This window comes from Mesocricetus auratus, unplaced genomic scaffold (assembly GCF_017639785.1).
Source record: "Mesocricetus auratus isolate SY011 unplaced genomic scaffold, BCM_Maur_2.0 Super-Scaffold_100008, whole genome shotgun sequence".
NCBI classification, from domain to species: Eukaryota; Metazoa; Chordata; class Mammalia; order Rodentia; family Cricetidae; genus Mesocricetus; species Mesocricetus auratus.
Genome location: NW_024429192.1, coordinates 83706357 through 83727307, shown reverse-complemented (window position 1 = coordinate 83727307; position 20951 = coordinate 83706357). Strand labels below are relative to the sequence as shown.

Below are 20951 nucleotides of genomic sequence, written 5' to 3'. Positions count from 1 at the left end.
TCACATTCAAAATTATTCTAAACATTGTATGACACTTTCTTCAAGCTATATGTATAAGGTAAATATAAAATTAAAGCACAGTGAATTTCAAGTTTAGACATGAGTTCAGCCTCTAAGATGTCTCATAAAATATATACAAATGAATAGCCCCACATCTGAAATACTTCTGCTTCCTAGCATTTTGGTAAGGTAACTCTACCCACTGAACAAAGCCAAAGCTTGCAGGTAAGGTGATTTCTAGTGCAGTGGAAGCTAACTGTTTAGTTACTTCCAAGCTGACTGAAAATAACAGGCCTATCTACCAGCAGTCCACCTTACCCAAAGGTCATGTTCAGCATAGTCAAAGAGAAGCCATACTTTCCGATCAGCATGAGACAGAAACACCTTCTGAAGAGAGATGACGTTTGGGTGCTTAAGCTCTCGAAGTAACTACAAAACAAAGGAGATTCATTCAAAATTTAACACAAAGATGATACTAAAAAAGGAAAAAAAAGAATCACACCAAATTATACATACATGTATATACAGATTATGACATACACGTATATACAGATTATGAGCACGCCCTGCTATCACCATGGCAGACATTTCTATGGCTGCTAGGAACTGAACAAAGGTCTCCAACGATGAATGCTGAAGCAGGAAGACAACAAGACGCCCAGGAGTCCACAGCCAGCTTGGGCAACAAAGCAGGACTCAGTATTATCAGACCCCACCCACCCAGCCACCTGAGCTGCAATTCAAAGGCAACACAAAGTCAGCACTTACTGATATTAAACAATCAATAAACACCCAGAGTGTGATTGCAAAACAGGTGCTTTGTGACAGAAAAACCTGCAGGGAAAAAGATACTGAGAAAAGGTAACAGCAAATCTGCCATTTGTTGCTTGACTGGTGATCTTAACTTTTTATCAAAATTACAATTATAGCCTTCTTTTTCTTCTTTTTGGTTTTACAAGACAGGGTTTCTCTATGTAGCTTTGGAGCATACCCTGGCACTCTCTCTGTAGACCAGGCTGGCATCAAACTCACAGAGATCTGCCTGCCTCTGTTTCTGGAGTGCTGGGTTTAAAGGCGTGCACCAACCACGCCCAGCTTCAATTATAGCCATTTTTAAATCCACAAATTGATGGCATTAAATATATTCAAACCATCACTATTATAAAATTTTTTTAACATTCCAAGCAGAAATACTGTATCAATAATCCAGCTCTGGGTAAACTCTAAGGGTTTCTATAGTAGGCGCCCAGTATTGGTTCTCATAACACTGTGACTTTCTCTTTTGTATTGACAGGCATGTACCTGTACTCCCAGTACCGAGGAGTTAGCAGGAGGAAGGGCAACTTTGGGTATCACTTTTGAGGTGCCATCCCTGTAATTGATTGATTTTTATGTGTATGTATGTGTATCAGTGTGTCTGCTACATGTGCATGTGGCCACTTAGATGAGAAGTGGGAACCAAATCCCAGGAGCTGGAGTTATAAGCAGTTGTGGGCCACCAGATGTGGGTGCTTAGTGATCAAACTCATATCCTCTGGAAGAGCAAGTGTTTAAGCCGGGCGGTGGTTTTAATCCCAGCACTTGGAAGGCTGGCGGATCTCTAAAAATTCGAGACCAGCCTGGTCTACAAGAGCTAGTTCTAGGAGAGCCTCCAAAGCTACAGAGAAACCCTGTCTTCAAAAACAAAAACAAAAAACAAAAAAACAAAAGAAGAGCAAGTGCTTAATCACTGGGTCATCTCCCCAACCCATTTATTTAGTCATCTACCTATCATCCATCCATCTTTGAGAAGATGTCTCATTGGCCTAGAATTTGCCACATAGACAGGCTGACTGGTAAGCAGCAAAGGTCCATCTATTCTCACCTCCTCTTTCATGGGATTACAAGCACTGACATGTATCATTATGCCTTTCTTTTTTTCGTAGATCCTAGGGGTCAAACTTAAGACCTTGAAAGCATTTTAGCTACCCAGCTTCATACTTATCCTTTTTGTGTCTGGCTCATTCACTCAGTATTATCTTCAAGGTCCATCCTTGTTGGAGCATGCAGCATTTTTTTTCTTTTTATAGGAAACATTCCATTGTATAAAGATACACTCCTCAGCTTACAATAGACTTACAGTCTGATAAATCTTAAGTTAAATATAACATCATCAAAATACATTTATTAAGCTAGACATGGCAGTGTATGCCTGTATTCCCAGAGCTTGTCAATGGAGACATCTGGATCCCAGGAACTAAACTGGCTTTTAGTAGAACTTACTTTTTTTTTCATTTGTGGAGAACTGGTTAATCTTTACAAAATAAAAGGTTTAAATGTATCCATACCCACTTTATTCAAAGAAAACAATTATTTTTCCAATTTTACCAGTGGGGGAAATTTTAATTTTCTGAGCATATGTCTACTTTGAATATTTCATTCACTATAAACCTGATTCACCCTAGTTATCATATTTAATTTAAACTTACAAAGTACAAAAAATAATAATATTTAAAAACATACATGACAATATATGCCACTCAGAGTGAAGAGGAAAAACTAGGTAAGAAAACTTCTAATATTTTCAAAAAGACAGTGTTTTCTTTTCTTAAGAAATTATGAATTTGCACATGTGTGTGCAGGTGCATGTCTCTGTATATGGGGTGCATGTGTGTGCACAGGCCAGAGGATAACCTCTGGTGTCATTCTCAGACATTGGAGCTTGCAGTTCTCCAATTACAGTAGATCAGAAGGCCAGGAAGTCCCAGGAAGCCTCATGTCTTCACTTCAGGCACCTAGACTACAAGCATGCCCTGCTATGACCATGGCAGACATTTCTACTTGGAAGCTAAGAACGGAATAAAGATCTTCATGATTGCAAGACCAACTAAACCATCTCCCCGACCCTGACACTCTATTTCTAAAAGAAAAACCAAGATCTAAATGTATACCTTAATCATGGTAACAGCCAAACTGAACCTTAATTATTCCAAATTATTTCAAAATTTAAATTGAAGAATCTTTCTTCAACCAAACTCTTAGAAACTGATTAAAAAAACAGAGACGTTGAGGTTGGAGTGAAGTGCGTTATGAAAACGTTCTAACCATGGACCCATACCATCTATCAGATACTCTCTGGCACGCTGGTAGTGGGCAACTTACACCTACTTGCACAGTAGCCAGTATACTAAGCTAAAGAGATTCCAGCCCATAGGAACTATGAAAATGAACATATAGCTCACAATAAAATGAGACCTTTGCCATGTCCTGGCTTTGGAAGAACCTTTCAAAATTCTCTCTTCCCCTTTTATAAATGCTCCCTGAGGAATGACTGCACCAGATCCAGAACATGTTAATGATACATGTCACAGTCTAGCCTGGGTAGGAGTGACAACAGATCAAAGTGAACAACAGGAATCCTCCTAAAATTTTTATTTGTAATAAATATTATTTAAGAACCAAACTTAGGGCTGGAGAGATGGCTCAGCCGTTAAAGGCTAGGCTCACAACCAAAAATATAAGAACCAAACTTAGCCGGGCGGTGGTGGCGCATGCCTTTTATCCCAGCACTCAGGAGGCAGAGGCAGGCGGATATCTGTGAGTTCGAGACCAGCCTGGTCTACAAGAGCTAGTTCCAGGACAGTCTCCAAAGCCACAGAGAAACCCTGTCTCGAAAAACCAAAACAACAACAACAAAAACCAAAAAACAGCACTCGGGAGGCAGAGGCAGGCGGATCTCTGTGAGTTTGAGGCTAGCCTGGTCTACAGAGCAAGTTCCAGGACAGCCTACAAAGCCACAGAAAAACCCTGTCTCGAAAAAAACAAAAAACAAAACAAATAAACAAACAAAAAACAAAACAAAAAACCCAACAAATTTAACTGGGCAGTGGTGGTATCTTTAATTCCAGCACTTGGGAGGCAGAGACTGGCAGATCTCTGTGAGTTAAATACCAGCCTGGTCTACAGAGTGAGTTCCAGGGCTACACAGAGAAACCCAGTCTCAAAACAAAACAAAACAAAAAGATCCTGCCCAAGCTTAAATGTAGATTACCTTGACAGGTAAATTAAATGAACACTTTGCTGTTTCTTTATGTGTATAAACGCATTTACATTTATTGAGATATAGGTAAGGGCAAGCACAATTACGTTTATCTAAAAAAATATTTTGTAGCTGGGCATGTTGGTATAGGCCTTTAGCCCCTGCACTCAGGAGGCAGTTTTGAGGTCAGTCTGGACTACATAGCAAGTTCCAAGATTTCCAGGGCTACATAGAAACCCTGTCTTTAAATCAATCAATCAATCAATCAATCAAACAAACAAACAAACAAACAAATGTCTTGTCATTTGTTTGGTGAGGGATATATACATAATATATGCTTGATAGTGAGTGTAAAATTTAATGTGAAGCTTCACACTTTCTGTTTTAAATGACAGTCCCAGCTATATGTAAGTTCATTAACTTGTACAGACTTTGGATCTGGCTAATTTTAATGTGATGTTTACATTTAATTGGAACTGAATTTTTAAAAAGTAATAAAGAATAAATGCGTGGTTGAGATGGTTTAGCAGCTTAAAGGCACTCACCACCAACCTGAATTTGATTCCTGGGTTCCACACAATAGAAGGTGAGAACCTAGTCCTGCAAGCTGTCCTCTGACTAATTACACACTCACCATGGAACAAATAAATGCACAAACCACAAGTGCCAAATTCAATGAATTTTTACGTATTAAACCCTTGGGACCAAACCCACATCAAAAAATACCCAAATATTATCAGCACTCTAAAAGCTCCCTTTGTTCCTTCCAGTCATTTTATTCCCCCCAACAGTCATAATCAGCCTAACTTCTTACATCACCATGCTGGATTGAATGAATTTTAGTTTGTTAAGACTGACCTGTGCAAGAAGAAAAGAATTTCATGAACCATCATTGGTGTATAAATATCTTATCTCAAGAGTCAAGAGTGGGGAAAAAATGGGCTGGAGAGATGGCTCAGCTGTTAAGAGTAATTGTCACTTTTCCAGAGGACCCGAGTTCAATTCCCAGCACCCACATGGCAGCTCACAACTGTCTGTAATCCAGTTCAAAGTGATTGGCACCCTCACACAGACAAAACACAAAGACACATAAAATTTAAAAATCATTTAAAAAAAAAGGGGGGGAAAGTCGCTAATTGAAATACACCTAACATGGAGAAATAGAAGCTTAGAAGTTGGAATGAGTGGCTGAACACAATTTGGGAAACAAAGGGATCCAGATGGCTTATGCTCTGTCTGCTGCTTCTCCAAAGTCCACATGATCAACCTGCTAACTGCCCCAACAAACTGGTGTGGGATCGGTTTTGATGTCTCCTGCTTATTCTTCCACTGTTCCATGTTGATGTTAACCGTCACATTCTCTTAGGGGTGCTCAGAGCCACACCTGTGTGAAGTTTACTTATGGAGCTGCTTGCCTCTGCCCTGGGAGTCATTAGTAGCGACAAGTACCCTCTGTCCTTCCACAGTTGCTGTGAGCAAGCAGTCACTGCTACCCACTAACTAGCTAGGCTTATTTGGTGCCTGGAGCACTGTTTGGAGCCTGGATATAGTTGCTGCCATTTCTAGGTCTCTTGTCTGCATGCTGAGGGCTATCTCAAGTGTCTATGGACACTAGGGAACCCTTAGTGCTCTTTAGTGATAGCATTTGTATACTTTCAGAAAAAGCCCCGTGGGATGGTCTGCGTCATCATCTACTGCCACCCACAGTGGCAGGACACAGAGGGAAGGATTCATAAAAGTGAAAGATTCATAAAAAAGTCATATAGAAACCTATACTTTTTAGTTTTATTAGAGTATAATTAATAGTTATAGCCATTTGCCTATGCCCTTTGGGCTTGGGATAAGTAATTAACGGTCAAATTAAATAGGCCAAAACTAATTTTCTATGTTTATTAATGTACATTTCAGTCTCACATTTAAAAGGTTGTGTTCATGATGCTTAGATATGTTAAAATATATAAATATGTACAAATTTATCTATAATAAATACTATCCATGAAAATATAATTTTAAAAAACCTGTGTAATGGAGTGACCTCACTTGAGTGGATTAAGCTCCTCCCAGCCCCAGTGTGGGAGGCCCTACAAAATAATTAAGGCTATTACCTGTTGTGGAATATTACTTCAACTATGTGAAAGTTTGTTACATTGTGTATGCTGCATTAGTTTAATGATGTAAAGATGTGTTGCTTTGCCTGCTTAAGGCAACTTGGTCTAATAAAAAGCTGAATGGCCAATAGCTAGGCAATAGAGGAACAGACAGGGCTGGTGGGCAGGGAGAGAATGAGGGAGAAAGAAAGGGAGATGCCCGGGGCCAGCCATCTGCCAGTCAGCCAGATACCAGCCAGATACAGAGTAGGGTATACAGAAAGAAAGATAAAAAGTCCCAAGGCAAACTATAGACAAAGAAAAACAGGTTAAAATAAGTTATAAGAGCTAGTGGGACAAGCCTATGCTAAGCCTGAGTATTCACAACTAATAATAAGTTTCTGTGTCTTTATTTGAGAGATGGTTGGCGGCCCCAAAAGAAAGCCTGCTACAATTGCCATTGCTCTGGGTTGCTCAAGAGAAATGGCTAGGTCCTATCGCTGAAGATACCATGGAGACAGATGCTTGGCCAACTCTGTTCAACAAGCAGTCTTTCCTTTTCCCATGTATTTCTACCATGACACCAGGCTCACTTATTTCCCCTGTTAAGATTTATGACTCTCTTTTCCCAACAGTATAAAAATACTCAGACACAGAGACCCAAATTTGTGTATCTTCATTTTTCCTACTTTAAAGTCCTGTCAACAAATGGCCATCCTTTGAAGATACATTAGCATGAACCTGTTAAAAGAGTGTGATTATTTAAGGGAACATTTCTAGATTATAGAAGCCATATTTACGTACTGACAGGAAAACTAATGTAATAACACGGGCAGAGACTGTGATATATACCCATGCAAGTCTGATTATAGAGTCAGGAAACATACATTCGGAACCACATTTTTTAAAAACTTTATTGTCATTGTGTGTGTTTCCATCATGGTATGTGTATGTGAAGGTCAGAGGAAGATTAGTGAGAGTTGGTCCTCTCACTCTATCAGGAAGGTTTGGGAACTGAACTCAGGTTATATAGCTTACAGTAAGCACCTTTACCTACAGAGCCATCTCAGTAGCTCAGAGTCACAGTTTACTTCCTTTGGAGTAAAGAGATTCTAATTACTACATGGGAAGCTATGCTTCCAAAAGACAACTGAACAGATAAGGTGATAATAAAACAACAGAATTTCAATTTTATCCCCAGGCGTTGGTGGCGCACGCCTTTAATCCCAGGACTCGGGAGGCAGAGGCAGGCGGATCTCTGTGAGTTCCAGGCCAGCCTGGTCTACAGAGCGAGTTCCAGGACAGCCTCCAAAGCCACAGAGAAACCCTGTCTCGAAAAACCAAAAAAAAAAAAAAAAAAAAAAAAAAAAGAATTTCAATTTTATCTGGTATACATAAAGACATCAAATATCACACCAGCCAAAGAAAACTTTATATTAATAACTGTCATTGACTAGATTTAAGTTAACAATTAAGAATTAGTGATATGTTGATGGAGGTCAATGCAATATGGAATATAATATATTTATATATCAGAATAAGAACTTACACACAAAAGGCTGGGGAGTCAGAAGCGTGGCAGGCTTCCAGAGGAAGAGAGAAGAGGGATTCGTTTCTCTTTCACTTCCTTTTATCTCCACAAGTCCAGAATTCCCTTATCCCCACCCTTAGGGCAGATAGCTTTGTGGGGCTTACCCCTACAGTGATGTTTATTGGGGGAAGGTGTTCATATAAACAACTAAAATTAATTTATCCCAAATAACTAAATGCCACCTTCACTTCTTAAAATTTTTTCTATAAATATTTGTTTAGAAAAACATTTACCAGCTTTCAATTCATATGATGGCAAACCCAGCAGAGACCTGCCAGTTGAGACTTAGAAATCAGCTGATATGGTAATAACAAAAACTTCACTTACTGCTATTTCTCTGCATGCTGACATAGAGATTCCAGTTCCTTCTATTTGTTTTAAAGCGTAGTCTTTATCGTCCTTCCTGCAAAAACAAGGTTATTTTAATATACAGGTAGCTCTATGTTTGCATGCACTTTAATAAAGTACTACATAAAAACAAAACTATGTTTAACACCAATGCCAGACAGGAAAATCTTCTTAGATATGTAGGTCAAGGCAATTACTTGTGGAGGGGTGTTAACAGCACCAGAATGTAAAGCCTTGTCTGGAACTCCCGTTACTTGCTCAGGACAGAGTCAGGGATGGAGCTCCTGACTCCTACAGACAAGTTTTCTTCTAATTATAAAATAAAGCTTTATCTGTAAAATCAGTTTACATGTCAAAGGATCAGAAAAGCCAAGATACAACAGTAAAGCACAAAATGGTTGTAACTTTAAAAACTAAACACATTATAATCATACTCTCATAATGTATAACTTAGGTTACACCCAGGCACCTTTGATAGACATTCTCTTAGCACCTACTTCTAAATAGTATACATCAAGAACTGTCCTAAAAACTGGGCATACACAAGGATTTTACCTATTACCAGTTTCATATATCTGTCATCATAAGTAACTAATCTGCTATAACACAATTCAAGTGCTACAGCAGGCCCAGTGTAAATCCAGGGGTTTTCTGACTTAGTTCAGGGGTGACTCTGATGCAGACCCAAGCAAAGACTTCTCAGAAGACATATCTAACTGGGAGAATGGCTCAGGCTCTGAGGACCTTCATTTTCATGGATATTATTGAGGACCCTGAAGAAGATCAAGAAATAGAAAAGTTGAAGAATATTCCACTTTGATGACTTGTATTATAAGGTCATACCTTAACAGGAAATGTGGGGTGAATACAGTGGGGGACTGAATCAGCCCCTTGTAAAGCTAGCTAAGGTCACTTAAGGCTTTATTCTTTAAGTTATTATTAAATCTTACAGCCGGGAGGTGGTGGCACATGCCTTTAGTCCCAGCACTCAGGAGGCAGAGGCAGGTGGATCTCTGTGAGTTTGAGGCCATTCTGGTCTACAGAGTGAGTTCCAGGACAAGCTCTAAAGCTACACAGAGAAACCCTGTCTCAAAAAACAAAACAAACAAACAAACAAAGGGCAAAGAAAATTTTACATTATTTTTTCTTTTACAACGTATTTCTACCAAATCCTCAGATAAACAAATCTGAATTATTCAATCATGATAGTACTTCCCAGGGTGAAATTGTTTTACAATGGACTTTACAACATACTTCACAGTAAAAGCACCACAGCTCTCATACAATAAGAAATAAATTAAGGATAACTGTACTTTAATATTCACTAAGTCTAAATGGTTTTTCAAAGTCCGAAATAAGTAAAGACATAAAAATAAACACACTGGGATTAGAATAAGTGTACTAGACATATTATATGCAGGGTATTAACTAATAAAACATTATACAATATATTCTGCACTGTCCAAGGTAGGAGATTAACATCTTAGATTTGAGCCCTCCAAAGACAAATAGTGTGACAGGCATGGAAATACTAAATTCAATCAAACACTGGCTCGTTCACCTTCACGTTCTGTTCTAGCTTCACCTTCGTGGCTGTGACAAATTTCATGACCAAGAACAATTAAGAGGATACAACCCATTATTGAACGAAGTCAGAGCAGAAACTCAAGTAGGAATTTGAAGCAAAAACCACGGAGAATCACTGCTTGCTAGCTTACTCAAAGACTTGTGCTTAGCTAGCCTTTTGTTTTTTAGCTTTCTTTCATTAGAGATTTTTTTGTCTGTGTCTGTGAGTATGAGAAAGTGCACGCATGCGCGCACACACACATTCTCTGCCTCCCTCCCTCCCTCCCTCCCTCCCTCCCTCCCTCCCTCCCTCCCTCCCTCTCTCTCTCTCTCATGCCCACAGAGACCAGAAGAAAGCGTCATATTCCTCAAGTGGGAATTATAACAGTTCCACGCATGCTAGGAACTGAACTCGAGTCCTTTAAGAGCAGCAGTGCTTTTATCTGTTGGCATCTCTCCAGAACCTTAGCTAGCTTTCTCATGTATCCCTGAACCACCTACTCAGAGAATGGTGCCACCATCCCCAGCAGGCTGGGCCCTCCTACATTACTATTAAGACAGCCTGCTGCAAACAAGTCCACGTATCAGTCTGATTTGGCTATCCCTTAACTGGGACTCTCTTTTCTTTTGGCTTAGCTTTTTTTTTTTTTTTTTTGAGACAGGATTTCATTTGGCAGCCTTGGTTGATCTAAACTCAATTTATAGACTAAGCTGGTCTCAAACTCACAGAAATCTACTTGCCTCTGCCACCTGAGTGCTGATATTAAAAGTGTGTGTCACCACACCCCACCATCTACACGTGTTTAAAGAAAAGATACTTAAGAGATTAAAAAGATTTACTTACTGGTTTCAATAATGATCCAACATGAGCAGTCAAATTATAAATAAATACTAGCATAGTGTTGTAAGTATAGCTAATCCTTGAACAACATAGGTTTGAGCTTTGAAGGTCTATTAATATGCAATTTTCTTAATACATATGAAAATACGAAAAATGTAGATAAACTATGTAGCCTAGAAACATTACAAAAATTAAGAAAATGTTAGGTATGCCATGAATGCATAAAAATATATGTAGATAATACCTTGTTGTTTACTACTATAAAATAAATACATATATTACAAAAAGTTAAAATTTATACAAACTTAGCAGGGCAGTGGTGGTGCATGCCTTTAATCCCAGCATTCAGAAGGCAGAGGAAGGCAATCTCTAGGCCAGCCTGGTCTACAGAGTGAGTTCCAAGACAGGTTCCAAAACTACACAGAGAAACTCTGCCTCGAAAAACAAAACAACAACAGCAGCAAAAAAGACACTTGAGGACTAGGGAATGGACAAGCTCAGATGGACAAGCCCCTTGCCTTGCAAGCATGAGGACCCGAGTTCCAGCCTCAGAACCCCAGAAGAAAATGCTGGGTTTGACAATGGGTGCTTGTGATCCCCAGGGCTGGAGAGGTAGAGACAGCTTTACTGGCCAGCCAGCTTAGCCTGATTGGTAAGGTGCAGCCAGTGAAAGTGGACAACATCCAGAAAAATGACAACCAAGGTTGTCCTCTGACTGTCAACGAACTACTCAGTGGCCTGCTAATAACCCAGACATTGTCTACTCACAATTCCTCACGTTACCACCCTTAAGGCCTTAACAGAATAACAAACAGTCTTTCATACTTTATGATATTGTAAATTAATTGGGGCCAGGTGCTGGTGGCTCACACTCTTAATCCCAGCACTTGGGAGTAGAGGCAGGCGAATCTCTGTGAGTATGAGGTCAGCTTGGTCTACAGAGCGAGCTCCAGGACAACCTCCAAAGCAATACAGAGAAACTTTGTCTCAAAAAAAACAAAAATAAATAGATAAATAAGAATTAAAAAATAAATTAATTGGGTAATTTGATGGTGGAAGGGGGTTCTACAGTGCAAAACAAATTACCACCTTAGATATTCTCCTAGTATGCCTCCAAGCTCACCCTTATTCAATAAGCAGGCTATAACTAATATGGATGTTGTTTATGAATGTCTGTATTTAAATAAAATCTGACTTTTTGTAAACAAAGGGGGCATGGAGGTAAAAATACAATCCTCACCTCAAAGAAGGGTATGAAACAGTTTATTCTAGAACCAAACATGAGTGAGTGTGTCCTGGGAACAGAGACTTGTGTGACCCTGTGTCAGTCCAACTCCAAATCAGTTCCATGAAGTTTTACATAACCAAACAAATTAAATCATAAACTACGGCACTTTTAAAATACGTTGGTGGAAACATCAGGGAGGTGGGTTATTGCAAAGCTGGGGAATCTCTGCTATAGATACCTGATGCTGTCTGAAGACATTTTTGGGTTTGTAGAAGCCAGGGCAGAGGTGGGCAATAAGTGGCTGGAGACAGAGGGCTAAAGTAGTGTGTTAACTTTGGCATTGGATTTGAAATAATATTCCAACCTCTTCACATCACTGAAGTTCTAATCAAGTTAATACTTGTAGTTACAGCTTTTTTTCTGCAATTTTGTCCAGAGAGAAAAAGATATACTAATAACTGCACATTTGTTAAGACTGAATCCAAACACCTGCCCAGCTTTAGACTGTACCCTATGGAAGTAGAAGCTAACAGGAAGACTGCACAGACAATGAAAATGGTAGGAGACTCAGATCTCAGGGCCTCAACATCCCTGTTATCTGTCCTGTAGACCCCAAACCCAGTGTTTTTGTTTGTTTGTGGAGACAGGCCTCCTGGTTGCTTATACTTTCTTAAACACACTATGGAGCTCAGACTGGCCTCAATCTCTGAGCAGCCCAGTCTCTTCAGTATGGAATTATAGGTTATAAGCCACCATGCCTGACCCACACACATTCTATCTTTATCATTTCCTGAATGCTGAAGGCTGCACGTATTTTCCCAATTATTTTCTTTGATGAGATCTCCCTTGAGGGAGTGAGCAGTTCCTCAGGACAGTTCTGCTCTTAGATTTTCCATAAGCACCCTCCATGTTTTCAGCAAGTCCTAGAGCAGATCCACAATCTCTGGTATCTACTCCAGTGGACCATCAGATGATGCTGTCTGAAAACAGGAATAGGCAGACCCTCACACATGCACTTTTCTACCTTAGCTCAGAGAAGACACAAGGCAATCTGAGAAGGTATATCCCTAGTACATGTAACACATAAGAGATAATCACAAAGAACCTCTGACCATCAGAGGCAGAAGGCTGCCATCATCCCATAATGGGTGGATATTAAAGGGCTCGATACCCAAGTCTCTTTCCTGGGAACTGATCTTTTCTAATTTAAAAGAGAATTCAGCAGCTTCCTTCTCTGAACTTTATCTAATTACCATAAGACTTTCCAGCTACTCATACGTGAGATCTGAACAAAGCCTTGGTCAAAGTTTTGGCATTGTTTCCTGGGAATCAGAGATCAAAAGCATATGACACAGAGGCCAAAAATCACTATCCCTTTCTTGTGAGAAAGTTAGAGTACACCCAACTAACAAGGCTTCTATTGACTTGGTTTCTCTGCAGCTGGTTTACAGGTCTTCAAACTCCAAGGTGATTCGTACTGTACAGTCTTTGCTGCTCAATGAAGAAAACGCTCAGCAAGGAAGTCCCTCTCGTATAATACCCTATGACTTTATCTCTCTTGTATTTCCATTCGTGCTATGTGCCATGGGGCAGCAATAAAGGACTTGTCACAAATCAGCATCCTATGAATAGGAGCCTCAACTGAAGAACTGTCCTGATTGCCTTAATTGATGAGGAAAGACCACGTGTGGGCAACACCTTCTTACAGCAGCCCACATAAAGAAGGACTGTAGCAGAAGGGAGAGCATCTGACTTGCTGTTCCCATGCTTGGCCCTTCCTGTCACAGTGTTGACTGTCCCTGTGGCTGCTGCTGCTGATACTGTCACTGGCTTCAGAACCAGTACTTCCATTGTTGACTAAAGACCTGGTGCTTTCCAGGAACCTTCTGAGGCCAGATTGGAACTGCTGAGGCACCCAACCTTGTGGACTGAGCCAATTACTGGGTTGTCAGCTTTCCCAGTGAGAGACAGCCACTGTGTGTAATAACTCTTAACCCCTGAGACACCAAGCCTCAAGAACCAAAAAACTACTGGGTTCTCAGCCTCAGGAATGAGGCCGCTATTGTTAATATTTTAACTTAAGCTGACTTAATAAATTCTGTACTTTTTTTCATCCCATCAGTTTTGTTCCTCTAGAGAATGTTATTACAGCAAGCTAGTGTCTAATAATTAAATTCAGTACATGGCCCATTAAAATACTGTCCACAAGCTATGTAGGTTTTTATATTTTTAAACAATGGCTTAAAATAAACTCACCTATTCACCCCACATCCCACAAAAAAAGGAGATTACATGTGACCCGTCAAATCTAAATGTTTATTCTCTTTGCTTTCTTCAGGGAAGGTTTGATCCATGCTACTCTTCTATTTCCTAAAAAGGGAGAAACTAGTGCTGATAAACTATGCCCTAAATAGACACAGAAACGCTAGAAAATTCACACTGGGTTGGTTGTTGATAGGCCATAATTTAAAAACCAAGTAAGAGAGCTAAGTCTATTACTTACTGGCAAAATACTTGTCTAGGACAGCCCAGAGCCCGGTCCCTAACATTACAAAAAAAAACAAAAAACAAAAAACAAAAAACAGTTTCTGGTGACCTCAGGGTGGGTCCTTTTTTTTTTTTTTTTTGGCACCAGTGATTTAGAAGTTGAAACTGAAAAAAAAAAGTCAAAATTATATACTCTAGCTGGGCAGTGGTGGCACACGCCTTTGGGAGACACAAGCATTAATCCATGACTAAGATAATAAAGGTTTCTGGAAATTGATGGTGCAGCACTCAGGAGGCAGAGGCAGGCGGATCTCTGTTCAAGGCCAGAATGGTCTACAGAATGAGTTCTAGGACAGCCAGAGCAATATAGAGAAATCCTGCTGGAAAAACAAAAACAAACAAACAAACAAACAAAAAAAGATAATAAAAGTCACTCTGACAAGAGTCCAAATGCCAAGGTTTTTCCCAAAACAATTTGTTTTCATATAACTATCCCTCCCCCCCACCTCATGTGTTTGTAGTATGTCCTGGCTACTATTTTCTTTATTCTTCTGTTAGGCTTAAGTCTTTTGTTGCTGGAACTCTACAGCTCAAACAAGAAATTGTAAAAAACAAAACAAAAAGTCTACTGACATACTGGCCAGGGATATGGGGTGAAGGGCTAGAACTAAAGAGTTTGGGTAGGAAAATTCAGAGTTTGAAAATGGCCTATGTGGCACAGCGAGACCCTGTCTAAACAAAATGGGGAAGGAGGAGGAACCTTTACCCAATTTTGTGTTCCTGGTCTGAAAGGTGGGCCTTCCTTCATGGAAGCTAACTTTGTAACTTAACTCACAAAAAAAAGACCTTACCGAGGACTAGAAAATAATGGATATCTAGAGGTTATTTCTTACTCTTACTGATACTAAAAAACACTATCAGCAGCTCCTGCTACTCTACACTTCCCTGCCATGATCTGCAACCTCAAACTAAACAAACCCTTCCTCCTTCCTCTCTTAAGATGTTTTTGCTAAGCCGGGCGTTGGTGGCGCACGCCTTTAATCCCAGCACTTGGGAGGCAGAGGCAGGCGGATCTCTGTGAGTTCGAGGCCAGCCTGGTCTACAAGAGCTAGTTCCAGGATAGCCTCCAAAACAATACAGAGAAACCCTGTCTCAAAAAACCAAAAAAAAAAAAAAAAGATGTTTTTGCTAGTCTATTTTATTAAAGCAAGAGGAAAGTAAGACAATGTATTTGTTACCCACATGTACTTACCTTTTTATATTATGTATATGATACCCAAGTGGATTATAAATGCTCATATAAATTAAAATTCCTTTTAGATCATAGTGGAACTGGGTTTTAAGGGGGGAAAGTCCCAGCTCCAGCAGCCCTACAGGTTAATGTTGGCCACCTGTCCCAAAATACTAATTAAAAAAGCAAGTAATGGAGAGAAACAAAGAGAAGAGATTGAACGAATGCAGCCATGCTGAGGGAGCAGGTACACAGATCAAATAGCCCTGAGTCCATCTTTAGGATAAAGAGACAGGCTTTGGACTTAAAACTGGGATAAAAGGCAAGAGACATGCACCATTAAGTGCCTTAGCCAAAACATGGTCTTGTTTTATCTTTTTCTCAGTTTGGTTCCACAACATGGTCCAAACTGGTCCCCTCTTGCTCGAAGGGTAAGACTGGCTCCCACGACATGACTATTCCTGCAAATGGCAATCTCTGCCCTCATGCAAAAACTCAAGTAGACATGTAAACAAGTAAAGTAAAAAATGTAAAATAGGATACATCACAGGTCTGGGCTCACCAGTGTTCAAAGGCAAAACACCTACCTACAGGTCTGGCAGAACGTCTTGTGCTTAATTCTGTACTTTAGCTCATTAAGGTCAAATTGGTTCTAGATATAATGATGGTTCCTGACATTTATTATAAAACTGAGTGGGTAGGACCATTCACAAAACACACAAGAGAAAATGTAATTTAAAAAATTTTAATCTGGTTGGGTGGTGGTGGTGGCGCATGCCTTTAGTCCCAGCACTTGGGAGGCAGAGGCAGGAGGATCTCTGTGAGTTGGAGGCCAGCCTGGTCTACAAGAGCTAGTTCCAGGACAGACTCCAAAGCCACAGAGAAACCCTGTTTCAAAAAACCAAAAATAAATAAATAAATATAAAAAATTTTTTGGTCCATACTTCAAATTTTGAAGCACTTGTAGGAGTTGTTTTTTTTTTGTTTTTTTTGTTTTTTTTGTTTTTTTTTTTTTTTTTGGTTTTTTCGAGACAGGGTTTCTCTGTATTGTTTTGGAGCCTGTCCTGGAACTCACTCGGTAGACCAGGCTTGGTCTCAAACTCACAGAGATCCACCTGCCTCTGCCTCCCGAGTGCTGGGATTAAAGGCGTGTGCCACCACCGCCTGGCTGTAGGAGTATTTTCTGCATCCTCCTGGCTACAAAAATACTTATCCTGCGGACAGTTATTGAGATGATTGAGCAGTAGTTGGTTGGAGAGAAGACAGGTGAATAAGGTGGAGAGGCTTTCCTTCATAGCTCCATTCCTTTACCTTCTGAAGCACTGGCTGAGCAAGGTGCAGCCTCCTGGGCCTTGTCACGGAGAAGACTCAGCCCTTTCTGTGGACGACGCAGGCTGCATGGTGCCACTCCTTCTCCGTGCAGCTCACTGATCTGCTGAGCATTCTTGCCAGATGTAATGATAATGCTGGGATTCAGAGATGTGGATCCAATCAGCAACAGACCACCAAACCACAACCATGACCCCTTTTTGGTATACATTTGCCTCTGGGACAAGCTTTACAGTTTCTTTTCAGTTCAGTCACTGAGCTGGTGGTTGTATATAATCCACATTTTGTCACACAACACATCCAAGAGAACAGATTCATTGTTGTGTAAAGACAGGACAACAGTTCAAAAGGACAATGGTAAATGACAGTGGCTTTGATCTTCACCCAGCTCATGGGCACCCGCTTATTAAACTTTTCCACCTTCCCAATCTGCTCCAAATGCCGACTGAATGGCACACGCTGAACTCTTTGGCTACTTCTGCAGTGGTGAGAGGACCCGCTCTGGTGGCCGCTCTCAGCTGGTCACTGTCAGCTTCTGGGGCTGCATGGTGCTCTTCATGTCTGGGGCACTCAGCTCCTCTGTGAAGCTCCTTCACCCAGCACTGCACTGTGCCCTCCTTAGCGGCTCCTGGGCCAGATGAGCCGCTCCTGTTGCCAGGTGTCTCTGCTGGGCTTTGATCCATTTTAAACTAGAATAAGAAAATCGGTTGAGCCAGGTGATAGTGGCGCACGCCTTTAATTCCAGCACTTGGGAGTCAGAGGCAGGAGGATCTCTGTGAGCTTGAGACCACCCTGGTCTACAGATCAAGTTCCAGGACAGTCAAGTCTACACAGAGAGACCCTGTCTCGAAAAACCAAAAAGAAAGGAAAAAGAAAATCAGTTGAATTTTTTTTGTATAATAACAGACCCATAGTTTAAAAGAAATATAAACACTGAATGCCATTAAAAATGTACATTAAGTGACACAAGATAATCACATTAAAAATGTGTTCCAGAATCAAACAACAAATTTAACAATACAAAATCTGCAATTAGTTCTGCACAAGCCAAATGGGTAAGTATCCTATTTTAGACTACTGTCAGGAACCCAGGCACTGGTACACCAGAGTCCACAGCAGCAGCATCCACAAAAGCAGAGGAGGAGGACCCAACTACCCATCAACAATGGAAGAATGAACAAAATGCAGCACACGGTACCCGACAAGAAGGACCTCAAAAGAGTTAAATGGGACAAGAAGACACTAGCCAAACACTACACCATATACTGTTTATATGAAGTTGTTTAGAATAAACAAGTAGACTGGGGGTCACCTAGCTATAGGTTAGGAGGAAAAAGGAGTAACTCAGTCCAAGTCCAGGGATCCCTTTTTGGAGCAGAGGGGAGAGGATGGGGCCAAACACTCGAAAATTAGACCACAGTGATAGCTGCAGCTTTACGACTACATGAAAAGGCATCAAACTGCATACTCTAGGGGTATTAAATCTCAACAACGCTCTAGAGAAGCTTCATGAGCAATATATCTATATATAGCTTCTTGGCAGCATTTCTACAGGTGACATTTTCTCCATGAAACTAAGATTTAGCTACCTACTTAGTACAGTGTGACAAATGCAAAACTATGTTTTAAATACTTTGAACTAGTAGCCAATGTTATGCTACATTCCAAAGGGTGTCTGTCACCCGTAACTGCAGTACACCTTTCATTAAAGAACTATAGGCAGTTGTGGTCCATTCTATTGAGACTGACAAGCATGCTGGAGTCAGTGAGTAGTCACCAATGTGACACAGACAACACTTGTGCTTGCTTACGGTGTGGCAGTGCTGAAACATCAAGCTCTTAAGAGCACCGAGCTAGAAGCCCCATCAAGAGATGGGTGAGGCTTTGGTGTTCATCAACAAGAAAATGGGTAAAGAAAATCCACAACAGGAGGCTGGAGAGATGGTTCAGAGGTTAGGAGCATTGATGGCTCTTGCAGAGGTCCTGAGTTCAATTCCCAGCAACCACATGGTGGCTCACAACCATCCATAATGAGATCTGGTGCCCTCTCCTGGCCTGCATGGATACATGCAGGCAGAATACTGTATACACAATAAATAAATCTTAAAAAAGAAAATCCACAATTCATTCATTTGCAGAAAAATGAAATTAGTACATCTGCACTAAAACAGATGGAACTAGAGATTGTTATGATAAGTGAACAAACAAGCCAGACTCAGAAAGACAACTATCCAAACATTTCATGTTTTCTCCTATGTGGAAAGTAAACAAGGAATGGGGGAGATGAAAGTAAAAGAGGATATGTGAGAAAGAAGAGATATAAAAGAAGAGGCGGGGGTTGGGGGTGTGGAAGAAGGAAACGAAATCTATGTCATGGAAGTAGGTGGGCCTCTTTGTGGAGAAGTGACCAACAAGGAGAGGAGGCACGAAAGAGCAACAGTAGGGCTAAATAAGAGCAAATGATAATTATATTTGTATCAAAATGTCCTGACAAAACCCATTTTTGTTTGCTAACCCAAAGTTTAATTATAAAGACCATCAGAAGTGCCTTAGAAATAGTGAACTTTCTGCTCATCAGGCAGCCAAGCTGTGACACTGACATCTGTGGAGGTAAGAAAGGCCAGCAATAAAACGCAACTAGGAAAGGAGGTAAGAACAAGGTCAAGTCTACAAGCAATATGAGTCAGAAATGTCAGGGTGAACGTAGAGGAAAAGGGAGAAAATGAGCAGGGAAGTCATTACTGGACCATACAATCAGAGTAGAACAAAGCCAAGCAACAGGATAGAGAGATGACCCAAGAGTCAGGGAACTAAAGTCAGAATTAAATAGTGGATGAAGTGGATCACTTAGGTATCCATCATTTATGACAGAAATGAACTAAAGGTAGCAACAGTATGAAGTCAGATTCAGATGTGATGAAAATAAATACAAACTAAGATGTGAAAATAATGAAATGATAGTAAGTTTAGATACCAACATGGCTCTTTCCCCCAAATAGTAATCTAAAACACACAGACCCACACTGGTGTGGGGAAGCAAAGACCAGTATAAAATCTCCACAAGACCCATCATCTCAACAGTCTGACTTCACAACCAGTGTGGTAACAACACAAACAGTATTTTCTACGCACCTACTTTTGAGTGGCTTATTTTTGGGGTTCTGATGTGACTGAAACTGTGCCAAGTTGGAGTGCTTGTCCAGCACGCACTAAATACTGGTTTCATCACCACTGATATAGAATATGTCCTGGTATTATAATCCTATAATTCTAACAGTGGTCAGGATATGTAGGGGACAAGAAGTTTAAGGTCACCAGACTTTCTGTAAGTGTTGACAAAAGGTAAAATAGGTGTAACTTTGTTGATACAACTGAGGGAGGTTTTTTCCTTGATAGATGGATTCTTTGCAGTCTGCCAAAAACATCACTCACACCAACAATTTTCTGTAGTGCTTCAAACACCTGTGGAGTTCCACCTCCACATCCAAGTGTGCTATAGGGAGAGGCAGGTGAGGAGATACGAGTTTAATAGCTAGAGGATGAAAACCCAAATTGCATTTTGATCAGGATAGCACATTAACATTTTATCTGTGAAATAGCTGATGAAACCTGTGTTCTACATGCTCACATAGATGGCTAAACCTACCACAGGACAAGCCTAGACATGCAATACCATTAACAAATGCATGCATTATCTGTTTAAAAAGAAGAAAATATTAAGCATTCAAGTCTACCATTGCATATATATGCTTCTATATACAAGCACACAGGAGACATAGACAATGATTAGAATGAAATTAAACCCAAGATAGAAATGGGGGGGGACAGAATTCCCTGGGCATCTTTCTGTACTGTTTGAACATTTATTAAAAGAATACATTAATTTTTAAAATCCAATTGCATTCAACAGAAAATATATACTGTTCTAAGTATATAGTCTTAGATATGAAATCCCACCTCAACAATATGACACTACACTGGAGAACTAGAGGGGTATTTATTGACATCAACTGCCAATTGAAAAGAGCTAAATTCTGAGGACCACTTAAATGTTTATCATCAGAGAAATAGTTAATTAAGTACATATTTATATGCATACAAAGTAATACTCTGCAATAATAAAAATGACTGAGAACTATATGCTTATGGGAACGGATAATTTTTAAGGATTTACCCTTTTATATATATTTTTTTACATTGTGTGAATTTGTGTGGTGTGTTATGA

General features: G+C 40.2%; 1 protein-coding gene across 8 annotated transcripts in view; it reads right to left on the bottom strand.

The window, feature by feature from the left end:
• Cdk8 (cyclin dependent kinase 8) overlaps positions 1 to 20951 on the bottom strand; it is a 71284-nt gene that overhangs the window by 35315 nt on the left and 15018 nt on the right. For 6 of the 8 annotated variants that reach the window (XM_040751366.1, XM_040751362.1, XM_040751363.1 and 3 more), the window contains exons 2-3: positions 8024 to 8099; positions 319 to 429 (exon numbers count right to left, since the gene is read on the bottom strand). In XM_040751366.1, coding sequence (XP_040607300.1) covers positions 319 to 429; positions 8024 to 8099 — 187 coding nt within the window. Of the gene's footprint in view, positions 1 to 318; positions 430 to 8023; positions 8100 to 16708; positions 17416 to 20951 lie in introns of all 8 variants that reach the window. The other 2 variants (XM_040751368.1, XM_040751365.1) reach the window with 2 other exon arrangements.